Raw genomic sequence first — 27,548 nt, 5'->3', positions numbered from 1 at the left:
GAATCATGTACAAATTGACTGCTGTAAGGCTTCAAAAAGGACAAAAACATACCATGAATGAGCCGACTGTACAAGTTGTTATTTGAATAGGACTCATTCAGTCATCTTATTGTAATATACTGTATTATGGTAATGTACAGTATATACCGTAACCATAGTATAAAATGATGAAATGTGATGATTTTGCTCATACTGCCATCCCCTGCCTATATATTATAAGTTGACATGAAATGAAAATTCATCTATTTTATAAATGCATTTTATATATCTTATTTTTGAACAATTCACCAGCATGTGTGTAATTTGTTATTATTTTTTTTTGATCTTGTAATGTTTAAAGGGTGCACATATGTTTTTAAGCCTGGTTCTCATAAGAGCACCTGGAGATTTGGTTTGGTCCTCTCACTGCATAAAAATATTATATTTTATATAGAATTAAAATAGAATTTATTATATTTTAAAATAAGTATTACATAAAAATTACATAAAAATATGCATATATATTATATATATATGTGTGTAACGGACTCACCATCCATGCCATCCACCTGCACCTGTTCGGAATCACCTGATTACTAATCACCCACACCTGATTCCACTTTCCATACATCATAAAGGTCTACTCACCCCTCTCCTCCACTGACTGGTCTTGAAGGTACAAGCTCTACGTTGCTCCTGTCACCTATATACTGGATTCCTGTATTATATATATATATATATATATATATATATATAATATTATTATTATTATTTTTTTTTTTTCATTTAGCAGATGCTTTTATCCAAAGCGACTTACAAATGAGGACAATGGAAGCAATCAAAATCAACAAAAGAGCAATGATATGCAAGTGCTACAACAAATCTCAGTTAGCTTAACGCAGCACATGTAGCAAGGTATTTTTTTTAATTATATGAAAACAGAATAGAAAAAGAATAGAGCAAGCTAGTGTTAGAGGCCATTTTTGCTTTTGCTAATTGTATAATAAATAAAACGAAAACTAACAAGTGAAGGTCTAAAAGGGACAAGGTTTTTTTTTTCATTTACCCAGCACATTTTTTTATTTTGGTCATGCATGTGTACCCCTGATGATAAAATCACTTTACAGTAAAAATTAGATTTTGAGTGCCACACCCACATCTCAACATTCGATCAACAACTATATACACCACTTTTAATGTTTTTTTTTTTTTGTATCTTAACCTGGTGCCAATATGATTTAGTACAACATTTTATTTCACTTTTTGTGTTCCATGCAAGAAAGGTTTGGAACGACATGGTGACTAATTGATGGCAGATTTGTTTAATCTCTGCCTGAACTGTTCAGTCAAGTAAAAATATAACCCATATCTGAGCAGGATTTCTGCTGTTATCCAAACTGAAGATTTCAGATGAAGCTGGGACCTCATGCTGCCAAAGGAATGAGGAGAGCAGAGGAGAAAAACAGAATGGGAAAGGAGAAGTAGAGCTGCTCTCTGAGCCTCTTATGTCACCATCCCTGCTGAGTTTTTATTGCATAGCCCAAGCAGGATTAGAATCTGTGCTGTGGAACAATGTGAAATCCACTCACTAAAAGCAACAAAGTGCTGAGATTGGAATTCACTGAGAGCTGTCAATCATTACACTGACACTCATGCCAGTCTACATACTGTGGGATAAAATATGCACATACACAAATACTCTCATCAACTGCTTTTCAAAAGCTAGCATGCTGCCTATTTAGATGTCATTTTTGGCATCATCGATCTGGCACAGAAGAACATTTAGAAGGCTTTGTAATAATACATGAAGCATTCTGAGGCATCCACCAAACTCAGCAGCATCGCCTTTCTGCATGCTGTATTGCACAAGAAAAATCGTATATAGGCACAAGTGTATTGGGACACGGAGTTGGAAGGAGATCTTGAGCCTGAGAGGCTCTGACTCATCACTCGAACAGATGTGAATTCAGCAGATACAGTCACTGTTGGAGGGTTTCATTAGATCAGCTTCATCTGGCAGGAAGAGAGAGAGAAAGAGAGATGATGCTTGACACAAATAAATCCCTGAATATGGATGTAAAAAATATAAACATCATATTGACTTCATCATATCGGTTTGAATTCATTTGTTATTAATTTAGTTTGACACTAGAGGAGAAAACAGTAAACAAGCCAGTCAGATCAGATTGAATATTGTTGTTCTAAAATGTTGCCATTTTTATGTGCAATATGCATCAGGTGGTCTGTACAAAGCCAATGGAAATGCCATCTAGAACTGAGACTGGCTTGAATGAAAAAGCATTCACATTAGGGATGGTAAGATTCATGATTCGCATCAGTGCATCGGCATAAAAGTTAACAATGCAATGCATCGATGTAAAAAAGTGTGCATTGGATACAAGTTGGCGTTAGTATCGCGATGCATCGTTTCTAACATAACTGCATCAGTAAAAACTGATTTATTTACAGTATATATAAATATTAGTAGATGCGCTATACATTTATTATTTAGGAAGTGACCAATATTTTATATGTAGATTGATTATTCCTCTTTAAACGGTTTCTCAAGCACGTTCTCTCATCACTGCTGCTACGTGAATATGATGTATAACAACACTACGGAGACAGAGGCATGTCCTGAGAGTCATAATATAGATTAACATGGCTGTCTGTCTGAACCGAAGAAATATAAGCCAACTATCTGTCAAATATCAAATCATATTGAATTGCATAGCATAATTTTTTCCATTGCATTGAATCGCATTGTGTTGAATGGAATCGAAATCGGATCGCACTGCATTGTAATAGGTGTGAATCGGAATGCATCGCATTGGTAGCTGCTTCATATGTATCTTTAATGTATTGTATCGTTGGCTATGCATCGAGATGCATATCGCCTCAGTTATAGAGATGCACATCCCTAGTTCACATATATTTTGTCTATGGAGAAACAATAAGCATGTCCTGTGTGCATTATTGCTGTTGTTCTATAGCACAGCCGCTGTTTCGTCACCACTGCTTTGATGTGTGATTTAAAGATAGATGTCTGGTATTTGCTTTATATTGCATGAATGCAATCATGATCACGCGATAGATTTTTATTATTAATAGCTCACATGGTCTGTTTCTGCAAACCTCACGTGCAAACCAGCTGTCTTTCACCCTCTTCCTTTTTGACAAAGGTTTCCATGGCGACAGGAGTCAGAGGGGTCAGCACCTTTTTAAGGAGCAGCTGGGAAGGGGGAGGGACTCGGAGGTTTATTTTATGGGAGACTAAATTAACCTGTGTGCGCGTGAGGGGCCATTTATAAATGGAGCTGATCATTGTGGCTTTACTTATTTCGGGGTGTTTGCTAAGTCAAGCGTCACTTTTACTATGGCCTCTTTTGACATGAGCTAGTAAGCAACCATTTAGCAACCACTCAGAACACCTTAGTAACCTCCTAGCGATGCCATATCAGTCAACAGAACAACCTAGAAACCAGCTAGATCTCTGTAGCAACTGCATAGCAAAGGCAGAACTGAGATTTTCTGTAGTTTCTTTGTGTATTCTTATTATAGTTGTTCTCAAACAAAACCATATAATTGGTTTAAGTGATTAAGCAAAATCAAATTAAAGAGGATTTTGTTATCCGTGACAACAGACCACAGTGCTTGCTTTTATATTTCGAGTGCAACTCATGTTTATTTGTTACATTTTAATAAAAAAAAGCATTTTAATAGACCTGTTGTCTCTGCAGGGTGGTGAAGGAGGAGATATCTGATGACAACGCCAAACTACCGTGTTTCAATGGACGTGTTGTGTCATGGGTGAGTTAGCGTTCACACACACAATGCACACACACACACACTTACACATCTTCCCTCATCTCATTTCTCCTGCTTGTGTTTCATTAACCTCAGAATGTAACAGGGCCCTGCGTCTCGATGTTGCCGGTAAAGGTTTAATTAGGAGGCCCAGGTGTGAGGGAGCTCAGAGATCAGGCAGTCAGCCGTGAGTGTGTGTTTGGATGTGTTAAATTGAGCGCAAGTGTTTAGCGGTTACCAAACATCTGCTCCTCCTCCGTCTGTCTCAGAGACACTGTAAAGAATATTGAGAATGCAAATTCCTAATGGTATTTTTTAAAACCCTTGAAGGCCACTGTGGGATGGAAATGCTACTCTGACGGTCATTTCCAAAAAACACGAGCGACAGAATGTTTTTACAAAGGGGCCCCATTGAAGTTAGCAGTGTATTTTTATGATGGTCCCTTCAATAAATCCAAAGTTCTGTCATGAACCTCTAGATGACATCATAATGACATCATTATCACATGGCACAGCTGATTGGCTCTTTTCGTATCAGCAGCCAATGAGCTTGCTGCTCAGTATTCAAAAACGTGGCTAGTGCTTGCTGTAGGCAGTTGCAGCATGCTACCCTCCACCATCCCCAGCTACACCTGCATAGACCTGCTACAGGGTGATTGATGTAAATTATACGTGGGGGTTATTTCATATATTATATGTGCATCATCTGTGGATGTATTGGCAGTAGCAAGTCTCAGTACTTGCTCTGCAGCAGCAGCAGCGTAGCAGATCTGTTCTGCCAAGACCAAACACATTAACATTTTTGCTGAAAGGGCTTGAATAAAGCGCATTTGGCTTTAGATAACAGTACTAGAGGATATAGCGCTGAAAGATATTTGCCATAAATGACTCATGTAAAATGGTGCTGCTGCTGTTACGGCTCGCGGTTCCGGATGGATGTTGGGGTGCGGATGCGGTCCGCCTTTTGAATATCAGTTATATAAGTATTTAAGGATTATATTAAAATATTCACAAGATCTTTTTCCTTGAGTCGAGTCAAGTCTGGAGTCATTTCAGGTCGAGTCTGAGTTAAGTCTGAAGTCTATAAAAATGCGACTCGAGTCCGAGTCACTAAACCGAGTGCCCATCTCTGTGCCAAACCCTCCAAGAGTTGTCATGATAGAAATTAGGTTTACCATTTATGATCATGTGAATTCTGAGTGACTTGTCCCTTGTGAAAATGAAGCATACTTAAGCATCCTTTTCAAAGGAGTATATATATATTTTTTAATATGCTTAATATGTATATCTTTATATGTTTTTATGTCTTCATATATGTACCAAAATTCATTCACAGTATGAGACAGTAATACTCGCACGTGATCCTCACTTTTGAGTGGAATTCGTCCAGTGTGTGTTTGGGCCAGATGGAGTTTAACTTCCCTACTGTAGACATCAGGTGGATGCAATTGTGTTTTGGCTCTCTTGTTTTGCTTTTTTGGCATTGTGGGGTGTTTGTCTGCTGTGTGTTTGTGTTCATGTCAGTGTTGGTTAAATGCTATTCATTTCTGTGCTGTGTGAAAGATACTTTAAAGATGAGTCCAGTCTCAACATGTCATCCAAGTGACCCTCTTTACTTTCTTAACACACTTTACTGATTGTATTGGGTGTGTTCACACTGCAGCTAAATATGGTTGTCTCTTCTTTTTAAAGGATTCCCATTCTGTACATATTTCAGTTGTTTACAGAACCCTTGTGAAAAAGAAGTGCACTTAATTATATTCAATAAACACTTTAGTGTACTTAAAATCTAAAGTGTATTTTTAAAAAACGGCACTTGCAAATAATATATTATGAAATAAAAGACCACTTAAATGAATGTAGAGTTCACTTATATGACTATATTTCTTTTAAAAAGTGAACTTTGCAATAATGTTAAATGTTTTACCTTTAAAGTACATTTTAAATGATCTTTCATCATGTTTTAAAAGTAGTCATTTTGATGTGTTGACTAACATACTAAAACAAATGTAAAATACTTGATTAAAATTTAAACTGTAATATGTCATTCAAATTTAATTTAAAGTTAATTTATTTTAAATGCATATAAACTGCAGCTCCATCTTTACAAATGTGTATGTATTTAAAAATATGATATATATATATATATATATATATATATATATATATATATATATATATTATATAGTATATTTTAGTTAATAATAAATGCTTGTCAGTACACTTCAACAATATTTCAAAGACAATAGAATAAATTATGAAATTACATGTAAAGATGTATTTACTGTAAGTCCTACATAAGAGGATGACAAAGAACTATTTATTTTGAGCTACTGCATTTAATATGTACTGTACTTCTTCACATTGATATCCTGAAATACATCACATTACAGAAATAGGTTTATTTCATTTTGTCTTTAAAGCAAGAAACGTACACCTGTACACACACACACACACACACACACACACACTCAATCAGAGGCACTGGCTCACACCTGGTTGCACAGTTCAATGCACTTCCGTTTAATAAGTATAATTTACAGATGAATACACATGTAATTAACACACTCTCACATTCCTATTATTTTTATTCTATTAGCATCACATCCCTCTGACTCTTTTCCAAACACATACATACACACCCTGTTTTTTTTTCAGCCAATAGAAACAAACTATTCCTTCACATGGATTTAAGCACACATACACACATGCAGCCAGATTCCTGTCTCTCAAATCCCCCGTTCCACAGAGAAGCATAAGGTGTGCTCTTTATCTCTGCTTTACTCCCTGCCATCTTCAGATGTGCTTTTCCAATGCAGCGGCCAGGAGAGGCAGGAACCTGGGGCTAGGGAAATATGCATGTCCTCTTACTGCCCCCGTTTCAGATTCACACCAGCAGCTTTCCCATGCAGATCTGAGCCTGTGGAAGCTGTCGGGCAGGGAGGGACTTGGCTCTGTCCGTCAAAGAGAAAGCTTGCAGGCTTTGAAAGAGCAACGCAAGTGTGCTGGAGGGCCATCTAGTGCTCAGAGATGGACTGCATCGCTTTCAACACCTGGAAGTAGTCAGCTGTTTATTACTGTAAAACACAAAATTTGATTTAATATCTGGCATCCATCAGTTAGAATTAGATCACTGTCATTCCATCTGAGTCTGCCAACAGGAAATTCTAAAATATATTAACCTTTGCTGCCAGAAAAGCAATTTATTGCGGCAGATTAGTGATTGAAGCCCCCTAGGTTAAAAACTGGCATAGGGCATTTACACTCTGTGTATGTACACACACACACACACACACACACACACACACACACACGCACGCACTCGCACACACACACACACACACACACACACACTCACCCGCACACACACACGCACACACAACACAAGTAAGTTCTAAAAGATATGGATCCCTTTTTTGACCTAATTTTTTTGTCTATATTTGTTGCATATAAAATTTCCATTTACACAGTTTTAACATAAACTATTTATCACTCATACATAAATAAATGAGATTAGAATTATTTACTAAAAATCATGTCATAGTTTATTAACTATTTGCATCTATTTGATTTTATTTAAGTAATCATATTTTCAAAATGCATTTATTCTAATTGTTTAGAATCAGCATAAATCTGTTCATCACGAAAACAATTAAAATGATTCAGTTATGAACATGATTAAACATAACTGTGTAAAACAGATTGGATTTATTGATGATAAATACATAAACCTGGTTGGTGTGTATTGAAAACACATTCAGTTTATTAGTACTATTACAGAAATCTTACCTATTTCTTTCCTTTTTCATTTATGTATAACAGGCAAATATGCATCACATTAAGTTTATTATTTTATATAAAAATGTTTAATTCAAATGGCTATTTTTTTTAAAGCAATTCAAATGCATAAATCTTAAACTAGGCCTAAATTATTTTTTGCATGTACCATTTTTTCAAGGAGTATCATAAGAATACGCTTTATTTATTTAGACTGTCCTGTATTTATTATTTTATATATTTAGGATATCTGTTTGTGCTTTTTATTTATTTCTTTTATTTGAGCTGTTCCTTCAGATTGTTCATGTATCTTATTTCTCTTAACTATTGTGGAAAATATGAGAAATAATGTTTAAAAAAAAAAAACTATTACCCAAAATGTAATAAGTATCACCCAAGGTGTAATAAGTGAAAATGGCTGCTTATTCTCTGTGCTGCTGTGCTCTTAAAGCACATGGTCTCCTTCCATGTTGGCTGTGATTGGATTATCTAAGTGAAGTCACAGGGTGGGTGAAAAACACTCCTGAAATATCCCAGCCGTAATGAGAAGATTCAATCAGACAGATTTAGGGTGGTGTTGGGACTCCAATGCGGTGCATTGTGGCCAGTGTCGCAGGACGTATCAGAGCGGATGTGGTCGTATAAGAGGCTCTCTGTTTCTCCAGCAGGCATGTGAAAGCTCTTTCCATGACACTCCTAATGATCATTATTATAGGGTTCATGGCATTCTGATTCATTTATTCCCCTCCTAAACTATGACATGTCTCAGTTGCTTTTAAAACATGGAGAAAACTAAACGAACAGTATGCTTTTGATTAAGATTCAACACAAGTTCAGTTCTATACACTTACAGTGATACTTGTAATTTGTAATTAAATATATACAGCTTTGTTAAGCGACATTTCTTTCAAAGAACAGTTTTATTTTTTTACAGAACCCTTACTTTTGAACGGTTGTATATAGTGGTATGTTAGCATGATGCATTGTCGATCATGTCACAGATGCTGTACGTAGAGGTTAACTTCCTTTGCTGTAGATAAGCTAATTCCATTGTTTCTGTGTGTGTTTGTCTGTACAGCTGGTGTCTGCAGACGGCTCTCATGGCTCTGACGGCGGTTCAGTGTGCGCAGACTCTCAGGCCGATCTGCCGCCCCCTCTGGAGAGGACAGGAGGCATCGGAGACTCCAGACCCCCTTCCTTCCAGTCAGTAACCCCACAGCTGTCCCGCACTGTCTCTTTCTGTATGTGTGTGTGTGTGTGTGTGTGTGTGTCACCAACAGACCAAAACAATGCATATTCAGTCGATATTAGTAGTGACGTACTGAAATTTTTTTTTACAGAAATCGAAATGAAAGTTTTCACTTAGCTAAAAAAAAAAACTGTAAATAATTTTTTATGTAATAATCGATTAACTAATTCATTTTATTTAATAAAATTATCACTCAAATACACTCAAAAACTACAAATATTTAAATTTCACATAAAGCCGTTTTTACATCAGCTTTTTAATTATATAATTATGTTTCTACTCAAATGCTCTGACATTGTTGAGGCAGGTTGTCACATCTCTATATCACTCCACTGGTTGAGCCAGGAAAAAGTATTTTAACATGAAACAATTAAAGGAACACTCCACTTTTTTGGAAATAGGCTCATTTTACAACTCCCCTAGAGATAAACAGTTGAGTTTTACCGTTTTTGAATCCATTCAGCCGATCTCCGGGTCTGGCGGTAGCACTTTTAGCTTAGCTTAGCATAAATCATTGAATCGGATTAGACCATTAGACCAATGATATTACACAGTCTAATCCGATTCATTGATCTATGCTAAGCTAAGCTAAAAGTGCTACCGCCAGACCCGGAGATCGGCTGAATGGATTCAAAAACGGTAAAACTCAACTGTTGGGGAGTTGTAAAAATGAGCCTATTTCCAAAAAAAGTGGAGTGTTCCTTTAAACAATATAAACCTTAGTGTGACAACAAAACAATACATTAAACAATAAAAACTTCAAGAAAGGACACAGTTTGCTAAATACTGTGTGTGATCTTGTCAGATACACACTCTGGAGGTGGTTAGAGACCGGAAGCGCTCGTTGTTGACATGAACTCATTACCCTTCGGTCTCAAAGGCACCGGTTTCCTCTAACGTGAACTAATCAGAGCCCTAACCCCGAGAGCGCTAGCACGTCAATACCCTTAATGACATCTGCCTGATCACAGGAGTGTGTTAAGAAGACCTGTGTGAGTCTCAGATCTGTGCGTGTTCAAATTTTCCAATAAGCTGGAGACCCCATCTAATCAACTCTACAGGCCCTCAAAGAAAGACCTGCTCATCAGTTTAGATCAATGTTTTTCTTACAAAGGCATTGATTGCTTTAAGTCCTACTTAAGTGGGTCAACAAAAGCACACTTAAGTTCATGTAATTGCATTGAATATGCATTTTATATAAACTGAATTTAAATTCAATGAAGTATTACATTACATTCTGTTCACACTTAAGTGTATATTTTAGAGTTTATTATTTCTGTAATTAAAACTCTTTTTAAAAGTATGCTGTAGTGTCCTCGTTTTTCATAAGGATAAAAGTATTGTTTGATTTAAAAGATTCATTATGGTTCATGGCTTTATTACTTAATCCCCCGGTTTCACAGACAAGGCTTAAATCTAGTCCCAGACTAAAATGTAAATCTGAGCTCTTTCAACTGAAAGAAACTTGCACTGACTGATCTTAAAACATATACGTAATGTATATGTTAAAACAACGTAAACGTAATGCTTTTTTCTAAGGCATGTTTATAAAACTTACTTAAATGTCCTAATTGAACTATGGCCTAATCCTGGTTTAGGCTAAAACCTGTCTATGAAACCGGGCCAATGATTTAAAAAGAAAAATGCGTCTGAAACCAAGGCTGCTGAACAAGGGCGGTTACTGTTGCGCTCTATTGGGACGTTAAATGTTTATGATTTCACAGTTCAAATTTCGCACTCAATGTTTGTCGAAATAATACCAAAATGGTTTATTTTGACAAAATCGTGCAGCCGTTAAATAGTTTTTGATGTTTTTTATTTTCTTGTCCGTATCAGTGTGTGGCCCTCCAGGTTTCTGGTTTTCCCACAGGTCTGTTTGTGGCATTGTTGGTCAGTGGGTCTCTTTATCTGCGTGTAACCACATGTGTTTCCTGTCTGTGTGTGTGTTTCCTGTTCTGTCTGTCAGGCAGCATGACTCCCCTCTGTGTGAGTGTGTTTGCTGCAGGTTAATTATTCATACACTGAACACAAATACAGCAGCAACCTGTGATCGCCCTCTGCTGCTGATCCTCAACAAAGATCTCCTCACATACAGACACACTAAAACACTGTACTTTGCCCCAACACACAGGATCAGCTGACATTTATGCTGCCTTCAAATCACTTCAGGGATTTGTTTTTTTTTGAGTCACAACTTTCTGAGTTACAAATTGTTATTAGCCATAATTAGGTTTTCATTGTGAATGTTTACTGTACACATGTTGTGTGCTATTGATGAAGAATAGCTTGTTTATGGCGTGACTGGTTAATGACACACATACTGCCTGTTTCCAGTGTTATTTTAGTATCATTGATATACTATAATAGTAGTATGGTATTATAGTAAAACACTATAAAATATATTATCAATTTTATTTATTATTATTATTATTATTAAATATTTTGTATTTTATTTTATTTTTGTATTTTCTGTTTTCACTTTAAATTTAGTTAGTTTTAGTAATTTTGTTGTGGGTTTTTGTTAGTTTCTATTGATTATTATTTATTAGTTTTAGTTATTTTAGTTCTTCGAGTTACAAAAATTAGAATTATTGGCAGCTAACTCAAATAAATTGTTAAATTTTATATTTTATTTATTATTTTATTTAAAAAAATTATATTTTAGAAATATATTTCAAAATGTACCAAAAATATTTATGTAAATATATTTTTACTAATATATTTTGGGCCATTTTTTGTTTAATATATTTTCAAGAAAATAATAATAATAAATAAAATAAATGTGCATGTGTGTATATATATATATATATATATATATATATATATATATATATATATATATATATATATATATATATATTTTTTTTTTTTTTTTTTTTTTTTTTTTTTTTTTTTTCTGTATGGCATTTCAAGTAACTGATTTTTTATCAGACTATAGTATGAATTACATCTTCAATACTGCTGTTCATCACAGTGATTTTGTTTAATTATATAGAATAGGTCAAATATTGCATTGTCTATGAATCTAACATGACACTCCTTCATAGTCCAATTATTTACAAATGCTTTATAAATTGATTAGCGAATTAATCATTAAGTAAACCCTGTTTAGAAATGGTTTTGTTCACACATCATCTATCAGTAGTTGACTGAGTTCTCTTTAAAAAGCCTTTGCATGTGGCACGTGTCACTCAGCTACGTGTTAGTGTCCATCTGTCTTCTTGGTCCAGTGCGAATGCCGCAGGAAGTCAGGATGACCTGGGCAATGATACCGAGCCTGAAGTGGGTCCATCGCTGAGAAGAGACCGAGAGCGAGAGAGAGTCAGAGACAGAGACCGAGAGAGGGAGAGAGAGAGGCCTCGTAGGAAAGATACACATGACCATGGTAAGTTTACCCATAAGTCAGTCCTGGCTAATGGTGAGGAAACACACAGGCTTGTTTGATGAGAGTTGTGTGCTGCAGGAGGCCGGTTGAACGGTCACTCGCGGCCGGAGCGCAGGCCGGAGATCGCCGGCTATGAGAGTTCGTCCACGGTGATGAGCAGTGAGCTGGACACCACCAGCTTCTTCGACTCGGAGGAGGAGGACTCTGCTAGCAGGTGAGTCCTGCTCTCACAGACTTATTTCAAGAAACCAGTCACGGAAAACAAGCATTTCTCTTACTCTTTTGAAACCGATGTCTGATGTAGGGCGGGCGATAAACGATTCCATGTCAAGATCACAAGAAAATTAGTCAGTAACGTCAATAATGATAATAAGCTTTTGACATTTTTATTCGATTTAGATGAATCTAACAGCAGAAATAAACACAACAACAGCCAGTCAGTGCATGTTGCTTGTAAGTCTGTGTAGTTGGGTCTACTACACGAACACACGTGATGCTCACTGTTTCAAAAAAAAATAAATAAATAATAATTTATGGGAAAATAAAATGAATTTCATGGGGCACTAAATTAAAAGTTAGATTATTCTGTGGAGTTTAATTGTGAACAAACCGAAAAGTTATGTTTACATTCATAGTCAAGGTCTAACAAAATGTGTAAAGCATTTCCTAATATATTATTGTGATAAATATCAATATCTTTTGATATGGAAAAAGATATTACCATAATATTTTTGGCCATATCGCTCAGCCTTAGTCTGATGTACACTATGTAGACAGAACTTTAACAATGCAAAGCGCCCTTCCCAGTCCAACCAGACTCTTAAACAGAAAACTCATTAAAAAGCCATTAAATTAGGTCCTGACATGTCACATTTTTTCCATACAGTTTTTCTGTTATCCAGCCATTAGTGGAGACAATTTGTGCTGTAATTTATATTAAGTTATTTTTCCCTTGTCAGTCTGCTATTGTGGTATCTATGACTTTTAATGAACCTGTCTTAAACTGCACAATGGTCAGTCAGAAAAATTAGAAAAAAAATATTTTGCAAGTAAATGTAATCTGTACTATTAGCATCCTGAGAATTGTTTACAATGTGATATTAATTTCAGGACAATTTGCCTCAGTTCACATTGTTGTAGTGCATCTGGTATTGTCTTTCTCATGATTTTTTACAATTGATTAGTAATGCACTACATTTTTTATTATATTTCAGTAAAGAATACTATTTTGCAATATGCTTTAGTAAAATAAATGTCTCATTATTTTTAATGCTGAAGTTTGTTAAAGTTAATACAGTACATTTTTTACAGCATTATAGAACAAAATACGGTTTTGTATTGATTTTTTTAGCAAATTAAATGAATTTCTCTCACATTATTTTTAGCAGCATTTTTTTTATTACAGTAATAAGGTCCAAGTGTTATTGTATTACAGACGAAATACAGAAATTTCACAATGATTTAAAAAAATTTTTTTTTTTATCTTTCTCATTGTTTTTAACAAGGATGTTCATTACAGTAATAGTCCATTTTTATTGTATTACAGTACAAAATACTAGTTTTGCAATGATTTCTTATTAAAATTAAAATAAATCATTTTAATTAAACACATTTTAATTCAAATTTTTAATAAAAAATTTACATTTAAATTAAGTTTATTGATTAAAGGATATACAACAAAAGCTGATGTATGCATAATAATAATAATAAAAATTTTCTTTTTTATTTTCCGTTAAAATAATAAGAATGACACTCTGTAGTTTGCATTACCCTAATGATAATTAAAGGGCAGAATGAGCTTGATGGTCCTGAAAAAAATGTCCAAATGCCAAAAAAATCTTAAGGGTCCTCATAGTTTTTAAAGGTCCAAAATAATAAAATCTATAACAAGGACCCTTTCTGCCCCATCCTGATCAATGACAGTGTGAACTATGCTGATATTGTTTTCACATGTAAAGAGGCCAATCTTAAGAGAGGTCATCTGAATATGGACATTATAAAGTTATATATACAAAAAGATCCAGTAACATTGTAAGAGTCAGAGATATGTTTGAACTATACATGTTAAGTGTAGCTTATGGCTCCTCATGAAGATGACTTAATGTACACTCAGATCACATGCTCTGGAAAGCCAACACAAAGCAAGGTTTTCCATGGTCTGATACACTACTACACTAATGCAGACAGTTGGCTGGTATGCATCACGTGACTCTCAGGACCAGTCAGAGCTGAGAGGACTGTAATGTGCATTATATGTGCACAAAAGAATATGATGTTTTGAAGATTGTATGTCATCTGTGATGCTGCTTCAGGTTCAGCAGCTCTACGGAGCAGAGCACATCGTCCCGTCTCATGAGACGCCATCGCCGCCGCAGACGGAAACCCAAAGCACCCAGAATGGAGAGGGTGAGACTCCAGATAAACCTCATGGCTATCCGTGTTGGAAGTTTTGTCTCTTTAAGTGTGTCCTCATCTCTCGCTCTCTTTCTCTCGATCTCTCCAGTCCTCATCGTTCAGCAGCATAACTGACTCCACCATGTCTCTGAACATCATAACTGTCACATTAAACATGGGTGAGTATGTGCACATGTATATCTGTGTGTCTGCCATTGAACATGCACTGCTCTGTTAAAGACTAAAATGTCATTTATTCCAGTGACGCTAAGCTGAATTTGCAGCATCATTATGATGTATTTCTCTCTCCACCTTACTATAGAGAAGTATAATTTTCTGGGCATTAGTATAGTCGGGCAGAGTAATGAGAGGGGCGATGGAGGAATCTACATCGGCTCCATCATGAAGGGCGGTGCAGTGGCTGCTGACGGACGCATTGAGCCTGGTGACATGCTTCTGCAGGTCTGTTTTGGCTGTTTGTTTTATACTGTAAGATATTCCTGATCATGGTGGTTGTTTGTGATTTCTAAGAGTTGCTTGTTTTGTTATAGGTGAACGATATCAACTTTGAGAACATGAGTAATGATGATGCAGTGAGGGTGCTACGAGAGATTGTTCATAAACCTGGGTAAGAAGTGGACGTTGTGATGTCCCATGCTCTCATTATAGACCAAATGAGAATTATATCAGCACTGATGGTTTTTTGTGTGTGTATGTTTACATTTACAGACCCATCATACTGACTGTGGCCAAATGCTGGGATCCAAACCCTCGTAGCTGTTTCACCCTCCCACGAAGTAAGAGAGCTACTGTGTTACAGTGCTATTAAAGACATAGTTCACCATATATGAAAATTAAATCACCCTGAGGCTAATCAAGATGTAGATGAGTTTGTTGCTTCATTGGAACAAATTTGGAGAAATGTAGCATTGCATCACTTGCTCAGCAATGGATCCTCTGCAGTGAATGGGTGCCGTCAGAATGAGAATCCAAACAGCTGATAAAAACATCACCATAATCCACACCACTCCAGTTCATCAATTTATTTATTGTGAAGTGAAAAGCTGCATGTTTGTAAGAAACTAATCTATATTTAAGACAGTTTTAATTTCAGACCATCACTCTTTTATCCATAATATTGCTTTCTCCAGTGAAAAAGTTTTGTTGAATCAAGAGAGAAATATGCACAGATCAAGAGATACAACTATTTGAAAATCTGGAATCTGTGGGTACAAAAACATCAAAATATTGAGAAAATCACCTTTAAAGTTGTCCAAATGAAGTTCTTAGCAATGCATATTACTAATCAAAAATTAAGTTTTGATATATTTACAGTAGGAAATTGACAAAATATCTTCATGGAACATGATCTTTACTTAATGTCCTAATGATTTTTGGCATAAAAGAAAAATCAATAATTTTGACCCATGCAATGTATTTTTGGCTATTGCTACAAATATACCCCAGCGACTTAAGAGTCAGTGGGTTTTGATGGCTTTTTCACTGTAGGATGCGTTATTATGGATTATGGACTTGTATTTTGGCAAGCAGTGATGGTTTGAAGTTAAAATGTCTCAATGATGAATTTGTTACTTACAAACACATAGCTTTTCACTTCACAAGACAAGATGTTAACTGATGGACTGGAGAGGTGTGGATTATTGTGATGTTTTTATCAGCTGTTTGGACTCTCATTCTGACGGCACCCATTCACTGCAGAGCATCCATTGCTATATATCCATTACTGATATAATGCTGAATTTCTCAGATGAAGAAACAAACTCATCTACATTTTGGATGGCCTGAGGGTGAGTAAATTTTAATTTCTGGGTGAACTGTAGTTTTCAAATCTTTTAAAGAACTATTCTTTTAAACAAGAAATGCTGTTCGCAACCATTTCTCTTTCATAGTTCAAATTAAATAATTTTCTTTGACTGTTTTTGACCTCTTTGGTAGCGTCTAGTGACCAGGCATCTGTTTACTCCCCCTGTGTTTGTTCAGGTGAGCCGATCCGTCCCATAGACCCTGCTGCCTGGGTGTCTCACACTGCTGCTATGACGGGGACGTACCCAGTGTACGGTATGAGCCCTTCCATGAGCACAATCACCTCCACCAGCTCCTCCATCACAAGCTCCATTCCAGAGACTGAGCGTAAGTGTTTATCCACCCACCCTTCCCATAATCCACCTCTGCTGTGCCCGCTGTCTGTCCCCAGAGGATGACTTCATCTGCCAACCCACTGCTTACTGTGTTGTGACCGTAGCTCTTACCAACTGTGTGTCAAATGAAAATTAAAAGATTTGTGAGTAGTCTTGAACAAAATACATACAGTAAATTATACACTGAAAATTAGGCTGTACAGCCCTTGTGAAAAACAAGTACACTTTAGAATACTTTTACACATTTCTTGTAAATAAAATACTAAAAGTAAGAGAATCTATTACTATGAACTGAATGTAATGTTTACACATAATCACGTCATTTACAATAATTTTTTTTTTATTGTAGTTTGTATTAGTATTATAAATTTATAATAGTATGCTTTAGTATGTTAGTCAACACATTAAAATAAGTGTACTTCTTTAACGCATAACAAAAGATTACTAAAACAATAATTAAAAAAAAAATTTCATTTGACTTTATTGCAAAGAGCACTTAAGTGTGTTAAGAGACAGTCATGAAAGTGTACTTTTTAAGATTTAAAGTACACTACAAGTGCACATTAAATATAATTAAGCACACCAAGGGAAATTAGATTGATTTGTGATGTTTGAGAAATCAAAAACTCCTCCTAGATCAGTTGATAACGGCTACAACATCTTGATGTTCAGAGCACGTCTTAGTAGTTCACTCGCATCTGTAGACTGCTGTGCACCGTCTCATTGTGCTTTACTCTGCAGGGTTCGAGGATTTCCATCTGTCCATCCATAGCGACATGGCAGCAGTAGCCAAAGCAATGGCATCTGCAGAGTCAGGCCTGGAGGTGCGGGACAGAATGTGGCTGAAGATCACCATCCCCAACGCCTTCATAGGTAAACTTGCAGCCTCACTCTTAAAATGTAACTTTGGCATGGAGTGAAAATGCCACAAAAAGGGATAAACAGGTCCTCATAATGAATTCCTCTTTTTTATTATCTGTGATCTCATGTTTGATGTTTCATCACTGTCTGTATCTATCCAGTCATGTCTGTGTGAAAAACAAGTGTGTTTAACTGTATTGAATGTGCACTTGTAGTGTGTTTCAAATCTTGAAAATATATTTTTGTAAAAACTGTAATATATAATAATAATTGAATAAAAGTTCAAGTTTATTTGTATAGCGCTTTTTACGATACAAATCGTTGCAAAGCAGCTCTACAGGAAATTATTTATATATTGCAGAACCTTAATATATTTAACTTATGGCAAAATGTGGTAATTCTGTATGTTGTCTGAGCGTTGGCATCCTCTGAGGTCCTCTGAGGGGTTGGCATTATCTTTTCTCAGGTGTTCGGTCATCTCAGATCATTTAAGGGTTGGATCCAGACTGAAGCTTCTGTCATTCAGAAACAGAGAAACAAATAGAGACATAATTAGCGTAGCTGCTGTTCCATCTAAGCAAAAATGATTTGTTCAATAATAATAATGTACGTCTGATCAGATATAACTGCAGTACAAGATTATAAGGTGCATTATGTGAATGCTTGGCTAAAGAGATGTGTCTTTAATCTAGATTTAAACACAGGGAGAGTGTGTCTGAACACCGAATGTTATCAGGAAGGCTATTCCAGAGTTTGGGAGCCAAATGTGAAAAAGCTCTACCTCCTTTAGTGGACTTTGCTATCCTAGGTACTACCAAAAGTCCAGAGTTTTGTGACCTTAGGGAGCGGGTTGGATTGTAGCGTGGTAGAAGACAAGTTAGGTACGCAGGAGCTAAACCATTTAGGGCCTTATAGGCAAGTAATAATATTTAGTAAATGATACGGAACTGAATAGGTAGCCAGTGCAGAGACTGTAAAATTGGGGTAATATGATCATATTTTCTTGACCTGGTAAGAACTCTGTATATATCTGTAGCTTGTTTATTGAAGATGCAGGACAACCAGCTAGCAGTGCATTACAATAGTCCAGTCTAGAGGTCATGAATGCATGCATCAGAAACAGGTATCATGTTTCGAAGCTTGGCAATGTTTCTAAGATGGAAGAATGCTGTTTTTGTAACATGGGAAATATGATTTTCAAAGGACAAGTTGCTGTCTAATATAACACCCAGATTTTTGACTTTAGAGGACGTGACAGTGCATCCGTCTAGTTGTAAATTGTAATCCAAGAGATTCTGTGTACTGTTTTTTGGTCCAATAAGTAATATCTCTGTCTTATCTGAATTTAATAGGAGGAAATGATTGGTCATCCAATCTTTTACATTTTTTACACAATCTATTATCTTAGATAGTTTAGAAGTTTCATCTGGTCTTGTTGAGATATATAGTTGAGTATCATCAGCATAACAATGAAAACTAATTGAAAATGCTACTTATGTGCACTTAAAGAGAGACGCTTTCATGACTGTTTCTCCAACACACTTAAGTGGACTTTGTAATACTGTCAATTTAAATGTTTTACTTTAAAGTTGGAATCCTTATGTTGTCCCACTTTAACTACTATGTTAATTACTATGTGTTAAGTATGTTTAATATTATTTTTAAGAAGTGTTACATACTAAAACACATGTATTTGATCATAATTTTACTTTAGCGTGATATTAGATATTACAGTTAAAAGTTAATATATTTTAAATGTACTTAAGTTCAACTTCATCATTAGAAATGTATAATTGTGAATATATTTAAATATATTACTTAGAAGTGTCAATAAAAATGACATTGAGAAGTTTTTTATTTTAGTTTACTATAATTGCTTGTCAGTGCATTTCAAAGACAATAGAAGTAATTATGAAATTACATATAAAAATATGTGAAGTCCGACTTTAGTAGGCTAAAAAGCACTCTTTAGTTAAAAAAAACTGCATTTAATGTAAATTAATAAAACTATTTAATACATTTTAATTTAAATGTAAATAGCATGCACATGTATTAGACTCCGTTCACTCAAGTATATTCTTATAAAGTAAAATTCAAAAGCATTATTTCCATAATAAGTACACTTTTTCACAAGGGTGAATTTACAGCCACTTCTGTATTTGATTTTATTGGTAACAATCATAATTGTTTTAAATAATAATTAATTTAAGAGAATTCATTCAATTGAAGTTGGATGTGGATATTCCGCTAGTGTCTTCAGAAGTAAAATATTAGTTTTCCTCTCAGGTTCAGATGTGGTGGATTGGCTCTATCATCACGTCGAGGGCTTCACTGACAGACGGGAGGCACGCAAATACGCCAGCAACCTGCTAAAAGCTGGCTACATCCGGCACACTGTCAACAAGATCACCTTCTCTGAACAGTGCTATTACATCTTTGGAGACCTGTGCGGCAGTGAGTTCCTGATCTTTAGTTCTTCGATTTGTCCCCACTCTTTCACATCGAAGCAGCTTTTATTTATTCATTTGGAGTAAACTCTATTCCCTCCTGTTTGTTCCTCTTCTGTCTCAGATATGGCCAGTCTCACCTTGCATGACCATGATGGTTCTAGTGGAGCGTCTGACCAGGACACTCTGGCTCCGTTGCCTCACCCTGGTGTAGCTCCCTGGCCGCTCACGTTCCCTTATCAGTACCCCATCCCTCACCCGTACAATCCCCACCCTGTGCACGACCCCAGCTTCACCGCTGGGGGCGGCAGCGCTGGCAGCCCGCACAGCGAAGGTGAGACTGCATTCGATCAGGGGCTTGGGGCAAAAATGCCACCACAAATGAACAATTTCTCCAAATTCACCTGCCCAACTAAAGTAAAACTATTATGATTACATTGCAATTAAGACGTATGGCATTACATTTAATTCTGCTCAGCATCAGGATATTAGAATGATTTCTGAAGGATCATGTGACACTGAAGACTGGAGTAATGATGCTGAAAATTCAGCTTTGCATCAATGGAATACATTTTAAAATAACCTTTTAAAATATACTAAAAGAGATACAAAAAATTTAAATTGTTCACAAATTTTTTGCCATCAATCATAGCAAGAACTAAGCAGTTATAAATAGCCTGTGCGTAGAACTTCATCTTTAATAACATGACATTTTGTAACAAACTTCTAATGATGGGCAAATCACATTCCTTGTAACCACAAAAAACCTTGTAACTCCACTTAAGCTCGATTTTGGTAAAATGTTAATCTTTGACAATGCAATTATTTAAAAAAATAGTGTTTTTTTTTTACATTTCCTGAAAAGTTTTGAATGTACAAGGTTTCTGCCCAACATTGACAACATTTTTAAGAAACATAATGCAGTATCATGATACACATAGTCTCACTATTAGCTATGCTTTTTAGCTATTATAGTCTTTTGTAAGACAAAAACACTTTATTTTGGCATGAGGCCCATAGAGGCACAAGGCCTTGTGTGGTCACACACTTGGCACAACCCTTGGGATGGCGATGGATATGTATATATGTGTATATTAGGGCTTCCTCCTAATAGTCGACTAATCGTTAGTCAACCAGAAGAGGCTTGGTCGACCAAAATTTTATTAGTAGCTTAGTCGCACAAAAAAAAGCAGTCCACGATGGACAGATTGTTAACGGCTAGTCTATGGTAATACAGTACATCAGACAGGACATCCAAATGCTCGCCTATCATTCGTCGACCTCAAATATGGTTTATCATCTGAAATAAGTTAGTATTAGCAACTTTATATGGCCGCTCAATTAAATGTTAACCTAGAGAAATGTGCACTATTGACGTGTCTGTGCAGAGTATGGAAGCTGTACAGTAGCATGACAGATGGAGACGGTGTGCTCACTGTTTCTTAAAATACTCCCTCATTTTTGACATACAGATAAGAGTAATACATCTTTGAAATCTGTAAAGACTCTATGTTTATTTGTGTGCACTCACAATAACAACAAAACGTGCTTTTGTAAAATAATGAAAGCAAACAGGATGCGCTTTCTGCCGTCTCGGTCTCTGTGAACTTGAACACGAAACTCCGTGTATATCTGTGCATTACAGACATTAAAAATATATCTATAAAGAGTGAAATGTCTGCATTCAAATGAACCAATTCAAATGGAAAACAAATATTATGTAATCTGTATGAAACATGCATACAGGCGCATCCACTACTGCGACGACGATGTGTCAGTGTCTCCGACTTCATCTCTTAAGCCAAAAACAAAGAAAGCACTAGTTTACCAAATTATTAAAATGTTAATGTATTCTCATTACGGTTTTTCCCTGACACATTCACAATCATTACTTCTGCTGGTGCGCTGTGGCAAGCTTTATGCGTTTGCTTGAGTGCTTAATAGGCTATGTAGGCAATTGAAGGCTCATTATATGATTTAAATGGTTTATTAATAAACGTGCGATTAGTCTACTGTGCTTAAAACGAACGACTACTAGTCGACAAGAAAAATCCTTAGTCGAGGGCAGCTCTAGTGTATATATATATATATATATACAGGTGCATCATAATAAATTAGAATGTCGTGAAAAAGTTCATTTATTTCAGTAATTCAATTCAAATTGTGAAACTCATGTATTAAATAAATTCAGTGCACATAGACTGAAGTAGTTTAAGTCTTTGTTTTTTTTAATTGTGATGATTTAGGCTCACATTTAACAAAAACCCACCAATTCACTATCTCAACAAATTAGAATAGTTCATAAGACCAATAAAAAAAACATTTTTAGTGAATTGTTGGCCTTCTGGAAAGTATGTTCATTTACTGTATATGTACTCAATACTTATAGGGGTTCCTTTTGCTTTAATTACTGCCTCAATTCGGGGTGGCATGGAGGTGATCAGTTTGTGGCACTGCTGAGGTGGTATGGAAGCCCAGGTTGCTTTGATAGCGGCCTTCAGGTCATCTGCGTTGTTGGGTCTGGTGTCTCTCATCTTCCTCTTGACAGTACCCCATAGATTCTCTATGGGGTTCAGGTCAGGCGAGTTTGCTGGCCAATCAAACACAGTAACACCATGGTCGTTGAACCAGCTTTTGGTACTTTTGGCAGTGTGGGCAGGTGCCAAGTCCTGCTGGAAAATGAAATCAGCATCTCCATAAAGCTTGTCAGCAGAAGGAAGCATGAAGTGCTCTAAAATTTCCTGGTAGATGGCTGCGTTGACTGTGGACTTCAGAAAACACAGTGGACCAACACCAGCAGATGACATGGCAGCCCAAATCATCACTGACTGTGGAAACTTCACACTGGACTTCAAGCAACATGGATTCTGTGCCTCTCCACTCTTCCTCCAGACTCTGGGACCTTGATTTCCAAATGAAATGCAAAATTTACTTTCATCTGAAAAGAAGACTTTGGACCACTGAGCAACAGTCCAGTTCTTTTTCTCCACAGCCCAGGTAAGACGCTTCTGACGTTGTCTCTGGTTCAGAAGTGGCTTGGTAGCCCTTTTCCTGAAGACGTCTGAGCGTGGAGACTCTTGATGCACTGACTCCAGCTTCAGTCCACTCCTTGTGAAGCTCTCCCAAGTGTTTGAATCAGCTTTTCTTGACAGTATTCTCAAGCTTGCGGTCATCCCTGTTGCTTGTGCACCTTTTCCTACCCAAATTCTTCCTTCCAGTCAACTTTGCATTTAATATGCTTTGATACAGCACTCTGTAAACAGCCACAGCTTTCAGTAATGACCCTCTGTGACTCACCCTCTTTGTGGAGGGCGTCAATGAGCGTCTTCTGGATCATTGCCAAGTCAACAGTCTTCCCCATTATTGTGGTTTCAAAGAACAAGAGATACCCAGAATTTATACTGTATAGATGGTCATTAATTGAAACTCAAATGTAAATATTCTAATATTTTGAGATACTGATTTTTGACTTTCATGAGCTGTAAGCTCTAATCATCAAAATTAAAACAAAACAACTTTCGAAATGTTTTACTTTACATGCAATGAATCTAAAATATATGAAAGTTTCACTTTTTGGAATAACTTACAAGAAAAAATGAACTTTTTCATGACATTCTAATTTATTGAGATGCACCTATATATATATATATATATATATACACACACACACACACTCACAAAAGTAAAGAAAATGCCCAGGAAATCACTTCCAGGGGGCAAATATTGCCCTTAATGCCTCTTTCTGATCCTGTGGTCAGCTCTTCTGCCCTTGTTATATCTGATCCAATGACAAGGCAAATACATTGAAAAGTGACCGAAGAATTAGACTTAAAAAGGAAGTCTCACTTTTCTTTTCCTTTCCTTTCTTTCATTTCGCTCACAGGCAGTCGAAGCAGTGGCTCGAATCGAAGCGGCAGCAAAAATGATGCAAAGGTAGCAGCTGGAACACAAGAGTCTGGAGGCCGATCCGGCAGCGGCAGCGAGTCCGAGAAAAGAGAGAAGGCTCCCAGCGAGCGCTCTGCGGCGCCCCCTAGCGAACACAGCGTGCATAGCTCACACACCATCCAGAGCGTGCAGAGCCTGGTGTGTGGAGCGCCCGGCCTCCCTCCACAGCCACAGACACAGCCACAGCCACTCGTAACAGCAGCGCCGGGCTCTCCTCCGGACCGAGACCTGGCCTCGGTGCCGCCCGAACTCACAGCCTCACGCCAATCTTTCCGCATGGCCATGGGGAACCCCAGTGAGTTCTTCGTCGACGTCATGTGATGTTCTTCAGTTGACCCTGAGGGTCGACTCACATGCTCAAGGGACCGTGAAATCAAGAAAAAAAGATGTGGAGCAAGACAAGAAAGAGATGCATTGACTTTTTAGTGGCTGAGTGTCCCTCCTAATGTCCCTCCTGTGTCCTGTGGCTTGCACTTTCTTCAGTGAAGAAGACTGGAACAGATCACGTATCCCATCATGCCCTCAGAGACCAGAGGTCTCTGGTTTAAGGAGACTCTATGGGATGCAGTGATGAAGGTGAATGCGTGCTGGTTTTTGTGTACTTTTTATGTACTTTACCTGCATTTTTTTATATTTTGTCCTCTGACTGGTTTATTAACCTCAAGATATGTTTTTCAATCAAAGATTAACAGGAGAGAAAAGCATGATATGAGAAGAAAGTGAGGACGTCTTTTACTTCTAAATCACCTTTTGCTTTTTAAGGATGAACAAATCATTTTTAATGATTTTAAAAAAGACAAACACTATCAAAAGATAGAATCTTTGGCAATTATTTTATATTTATGGCTTTAATTTTCTGCTAAGAATGGTGCATAGTGAGAGAGAAAGAGAAAGAGAGAGAGTTTTTAAGTTTACAGACAGGACTTTAAGTCTGCCGTATACTCTTTGGGTTAACATGAATTTATTAAACATGATGCATGATGTTTTTTCATCTGTTTTGTTGCTTTAATAACCTGAACTGATGAATTGTGCACAATAAGAGCAGGGACATTTATGAAGTAAATCAAGTCAATTATGGTTTGATGTTGATTGAAAGAACTTAACTGGGAGATATTCAGTCCTGTAATGTTATTCTTTGTAACAGTCCACCTGTATTACATGTACTGAACCTGCAACAGTGATGTTATTTCAATGTTATCAGCCGTCCTAAAGCAACCCGATGATGCATTATTATTATTATTATATGATGGCGAGCAGCTCTCTTCACTCTCTCACTCTTCCCCAAACAACACAGTACTTAATATGTTAATGTCTGTCATCATTAACCATCAGCACTCTACGTCTCTGTAAACCTTCTTTTTTTTTCTCAGATGCATTTATCACATTTTTAATTATTGGAAACAGATCGTATTGAATGGTTCAATTTAATACTCGCTGTACACTGTTTTATGACAAAACAAAACAAATTGTTTTATTTATAAATATAGTTTATTGCCTAAACACTGAGTGTGCATCTTTTTAGAAAATCACTTTTATTCTTCTGCAGTCATGAAGACAACAAAAATAAAGTCCATTTTTTTACATAATTCCTTAAAACTTACTATACAACCAAAGAATGTGTTTTCAGCAAACAGCCTCTTGTAAAAAAGAAGTACACTTTAGCACACTTTTAAAAAGAGTACTAATTACAGAAATATATTTTAGAAAAACATACTCGCGTGCAAACTGAATGTGATGTCTTTGGATGCTTAAAACATCTTTAAATGAAAATATTTTATAGTTTAAATTTATATTAAATGCAATTAGTCGAACATTTTTGTATATCGTTATTTGTAATTTCATAATGTGGTCTTTGAAATATGTTTAAAGTGTACTGCCGAATGTATTGACAAGCATGTATAGTAAACTAAAATATACTTTAATGTTATTTCTATCGAAACTTGTGTGTAATATGTTAGTCAACACATAAAAATAAGTGTGCTTCTTTAGAGCATGACAAAGATCATTTAAACAAGGGTTTAAAATGTGCATTTTTTTGCAATTTGACATTACAAAGTGCACTTTTTAAAAGTGTACAAGTGTGTTAAGAAACATGCATGAAAGTGTACTCTCTTTAAATGCAAGTACAAGTGCAAAGTCAATACAATTAAGCACTTCTTTTTCACAAGAAACACAAGGGAATTTTATATATGTGCTTGGGGGAAGTCACAGCTCATTTCCGCTCATGCTCCATTTAAGGTGGTAGAAAATGAAGGGTGGTTTTTTCACTTTTTCACTAATTTTGAACAAATGTAATGCAGCAGCATCAGTGTTCACACTCTTCAGAGTGTCAGCCTACAGACGGCTTTCTTATAGTTGACTGAACATTGAAATGAAAGGAGAAAGTATTTTAACAAGTTACACACACTAGCATTAAAAAAGATCTCACTGTGTCTCAAGAGAACAGAGCTATTACTGGATCTAACAAAATTCTTCTGTTCTAAATATGGCATCATGTGCTTAGTGAATATTAAAATATTGTGTAAATAAACTTGAAGACTGTTGCAGTGGATTTGACTCTAGATGTGTGCGTTTGGAGGCCAAGAAATGCTTTTTTCACTGATTTATGATGGTTCCTCTTGTCAAATGATGGGTTACAGACAGCTGTAAATATTTTTCTCATACAGTAGGAGTGTTTTCTGGAATCCAGGACATTGAATCCAGGCCTTACAGATCATTACAGTAACATAACTTGCTTACATTTCAGTAAATCACACTGGTGGAGGACTGGAGAAGCAAGTGCTTTAAGCCCTATACTGGAAGTTTATGGGATTTTTCATCGATTTTATAACCAGCTGCATGATTTATGTCTGTAGCACAGAGGATGCAGACTGAGAGTACAGGACAGGTTACGTGCTAAAGTTTCTTTTTTAGGGTTATGGCTTGTTTATAAAGTGTGAAGCGTGTTCATGTTGTATATAAATTACGGCTTGTCCCTGGATCTTGCTTTGATACAGTGGAAATATAAATCATAGAACAGCACTTCTGAGAGCCAAAGAGAATGAAATATATATTCTTCTCCCTTAAATGCTGGCAGACCGTCAGAATCAGTGTGGGAAAACGTTTTTATGAGAATAAAACAGAAAGAAAATACATATGTTTGTTTGAGCTATATGTGTAACGGAGTGTGACACTTTACTATGACATGAACATTTCATGCATTTTTACAACAGAGAAAATGAAGTTGAATGACAGTCAAAAATCGGATGATTGCATCTCAAACCCATGTGAAAACGAAGCACACTTTAGTATACTTTTAAGGTAATTTTTTATATAAAAAATACTTTGTTTTTACGCACTTACTGCAATTGCATGTTATTTACAACTACATGAAAATGTATTACAGTTTAAATGTATATTAAATGTACTTATTTGAACTGTACGGTGCTTTTCTCTGTGTAATATATATTTCTACATTGGAATTTAGTACATTTAAAATATAATAAATCTAATTAAAGTAAAAAAATAATACTGGGTAAGAAACTACAGTTTAAATTATTACTAAG

At 36.2% G+C, this 27,548-nt stretch overlaps 1 protein-coding gene across 1 annotated transcript in view; it reads left to right on the top strand.

Annotated features, from left to right (window-relative positions):
- The window catches only part of LOC306843217 (segment polarity protein dishevelled homolog DVL-3-like), a 35,002-nt gene extending 8,452 nt beyond the window's left edge, over window positions 1-26,550 (top strand). The window contains exons 2-15 of the mRNA XM_079374554.1: window positions 3,720-3,789; window positions 8,642-8,766; window positions 12,043-12,197; window positions 12,276-12,411; window positions 14,510-14,603; window positions 14,701-14,770; window positions 14,914-15,053; window positions 15,143-15,219; window positions 15,321-15,388; window positions 16,593-16,742; window positions 17,492-17,623; window positions 19,898-20,065; window positions 20,183-20,392; window positions 23,942-26,550. Of these exons, the coding sequence (XP_079230680.1) occupies window positions 3,720-3,789; window positions 8,642-8,766; window positions 12,043-12,197; window positions 12,276-12,411; window positions 14,510-14,603; window positions 14,701-14,770; window positions 14,914-15,053; window positions 15,143-15,219; window positions 15,321-15,388; window positions 16,593-16,742; window positions 17,492-17,623; window positions 19,898-20,065; window positions 20,183-20,392; window positions 23,942-24,324 (1,978 nt within the window). The 3' untranslated portion in view covers window positions 24,325-26,550. The remainder of the gene's footprint in view (window positions 1-3,719; window positions 3,790-8,641; window positions 8,767-12,042; window positions 12,198-12,275; window positions 12,412-14,509; window positions 14,604-14,700; window positions 14,771-14,913; window positions 15,054-15,142; window positions 15,220-15,320; window positions 15,389-16,592; window positions 16,743-17,491; window positions 17,624-19,897; window positions 20,066-20,182; window positions 20,393-23,941) is intronic.
- The last annotated feature ends 998 nt before the right edge of the window (window positions 26,551-27,548 follow it).

Source organism: Barbus barbus, assembly GCF_936440315.1.
Source record: "Barbus barbus genome assembly, chromosome: 23".
Lineage (NCBI taxonomy): Eukaryota > Metazoa > Chordata > Actinopteri > Cypriniformes > Cyprinidae > Barbus > Barbus barbus.
Note: the sequence above shows the minus strand (reverse complement) of the source record. Positions and strands in the feature narration are given on the sequence as shown.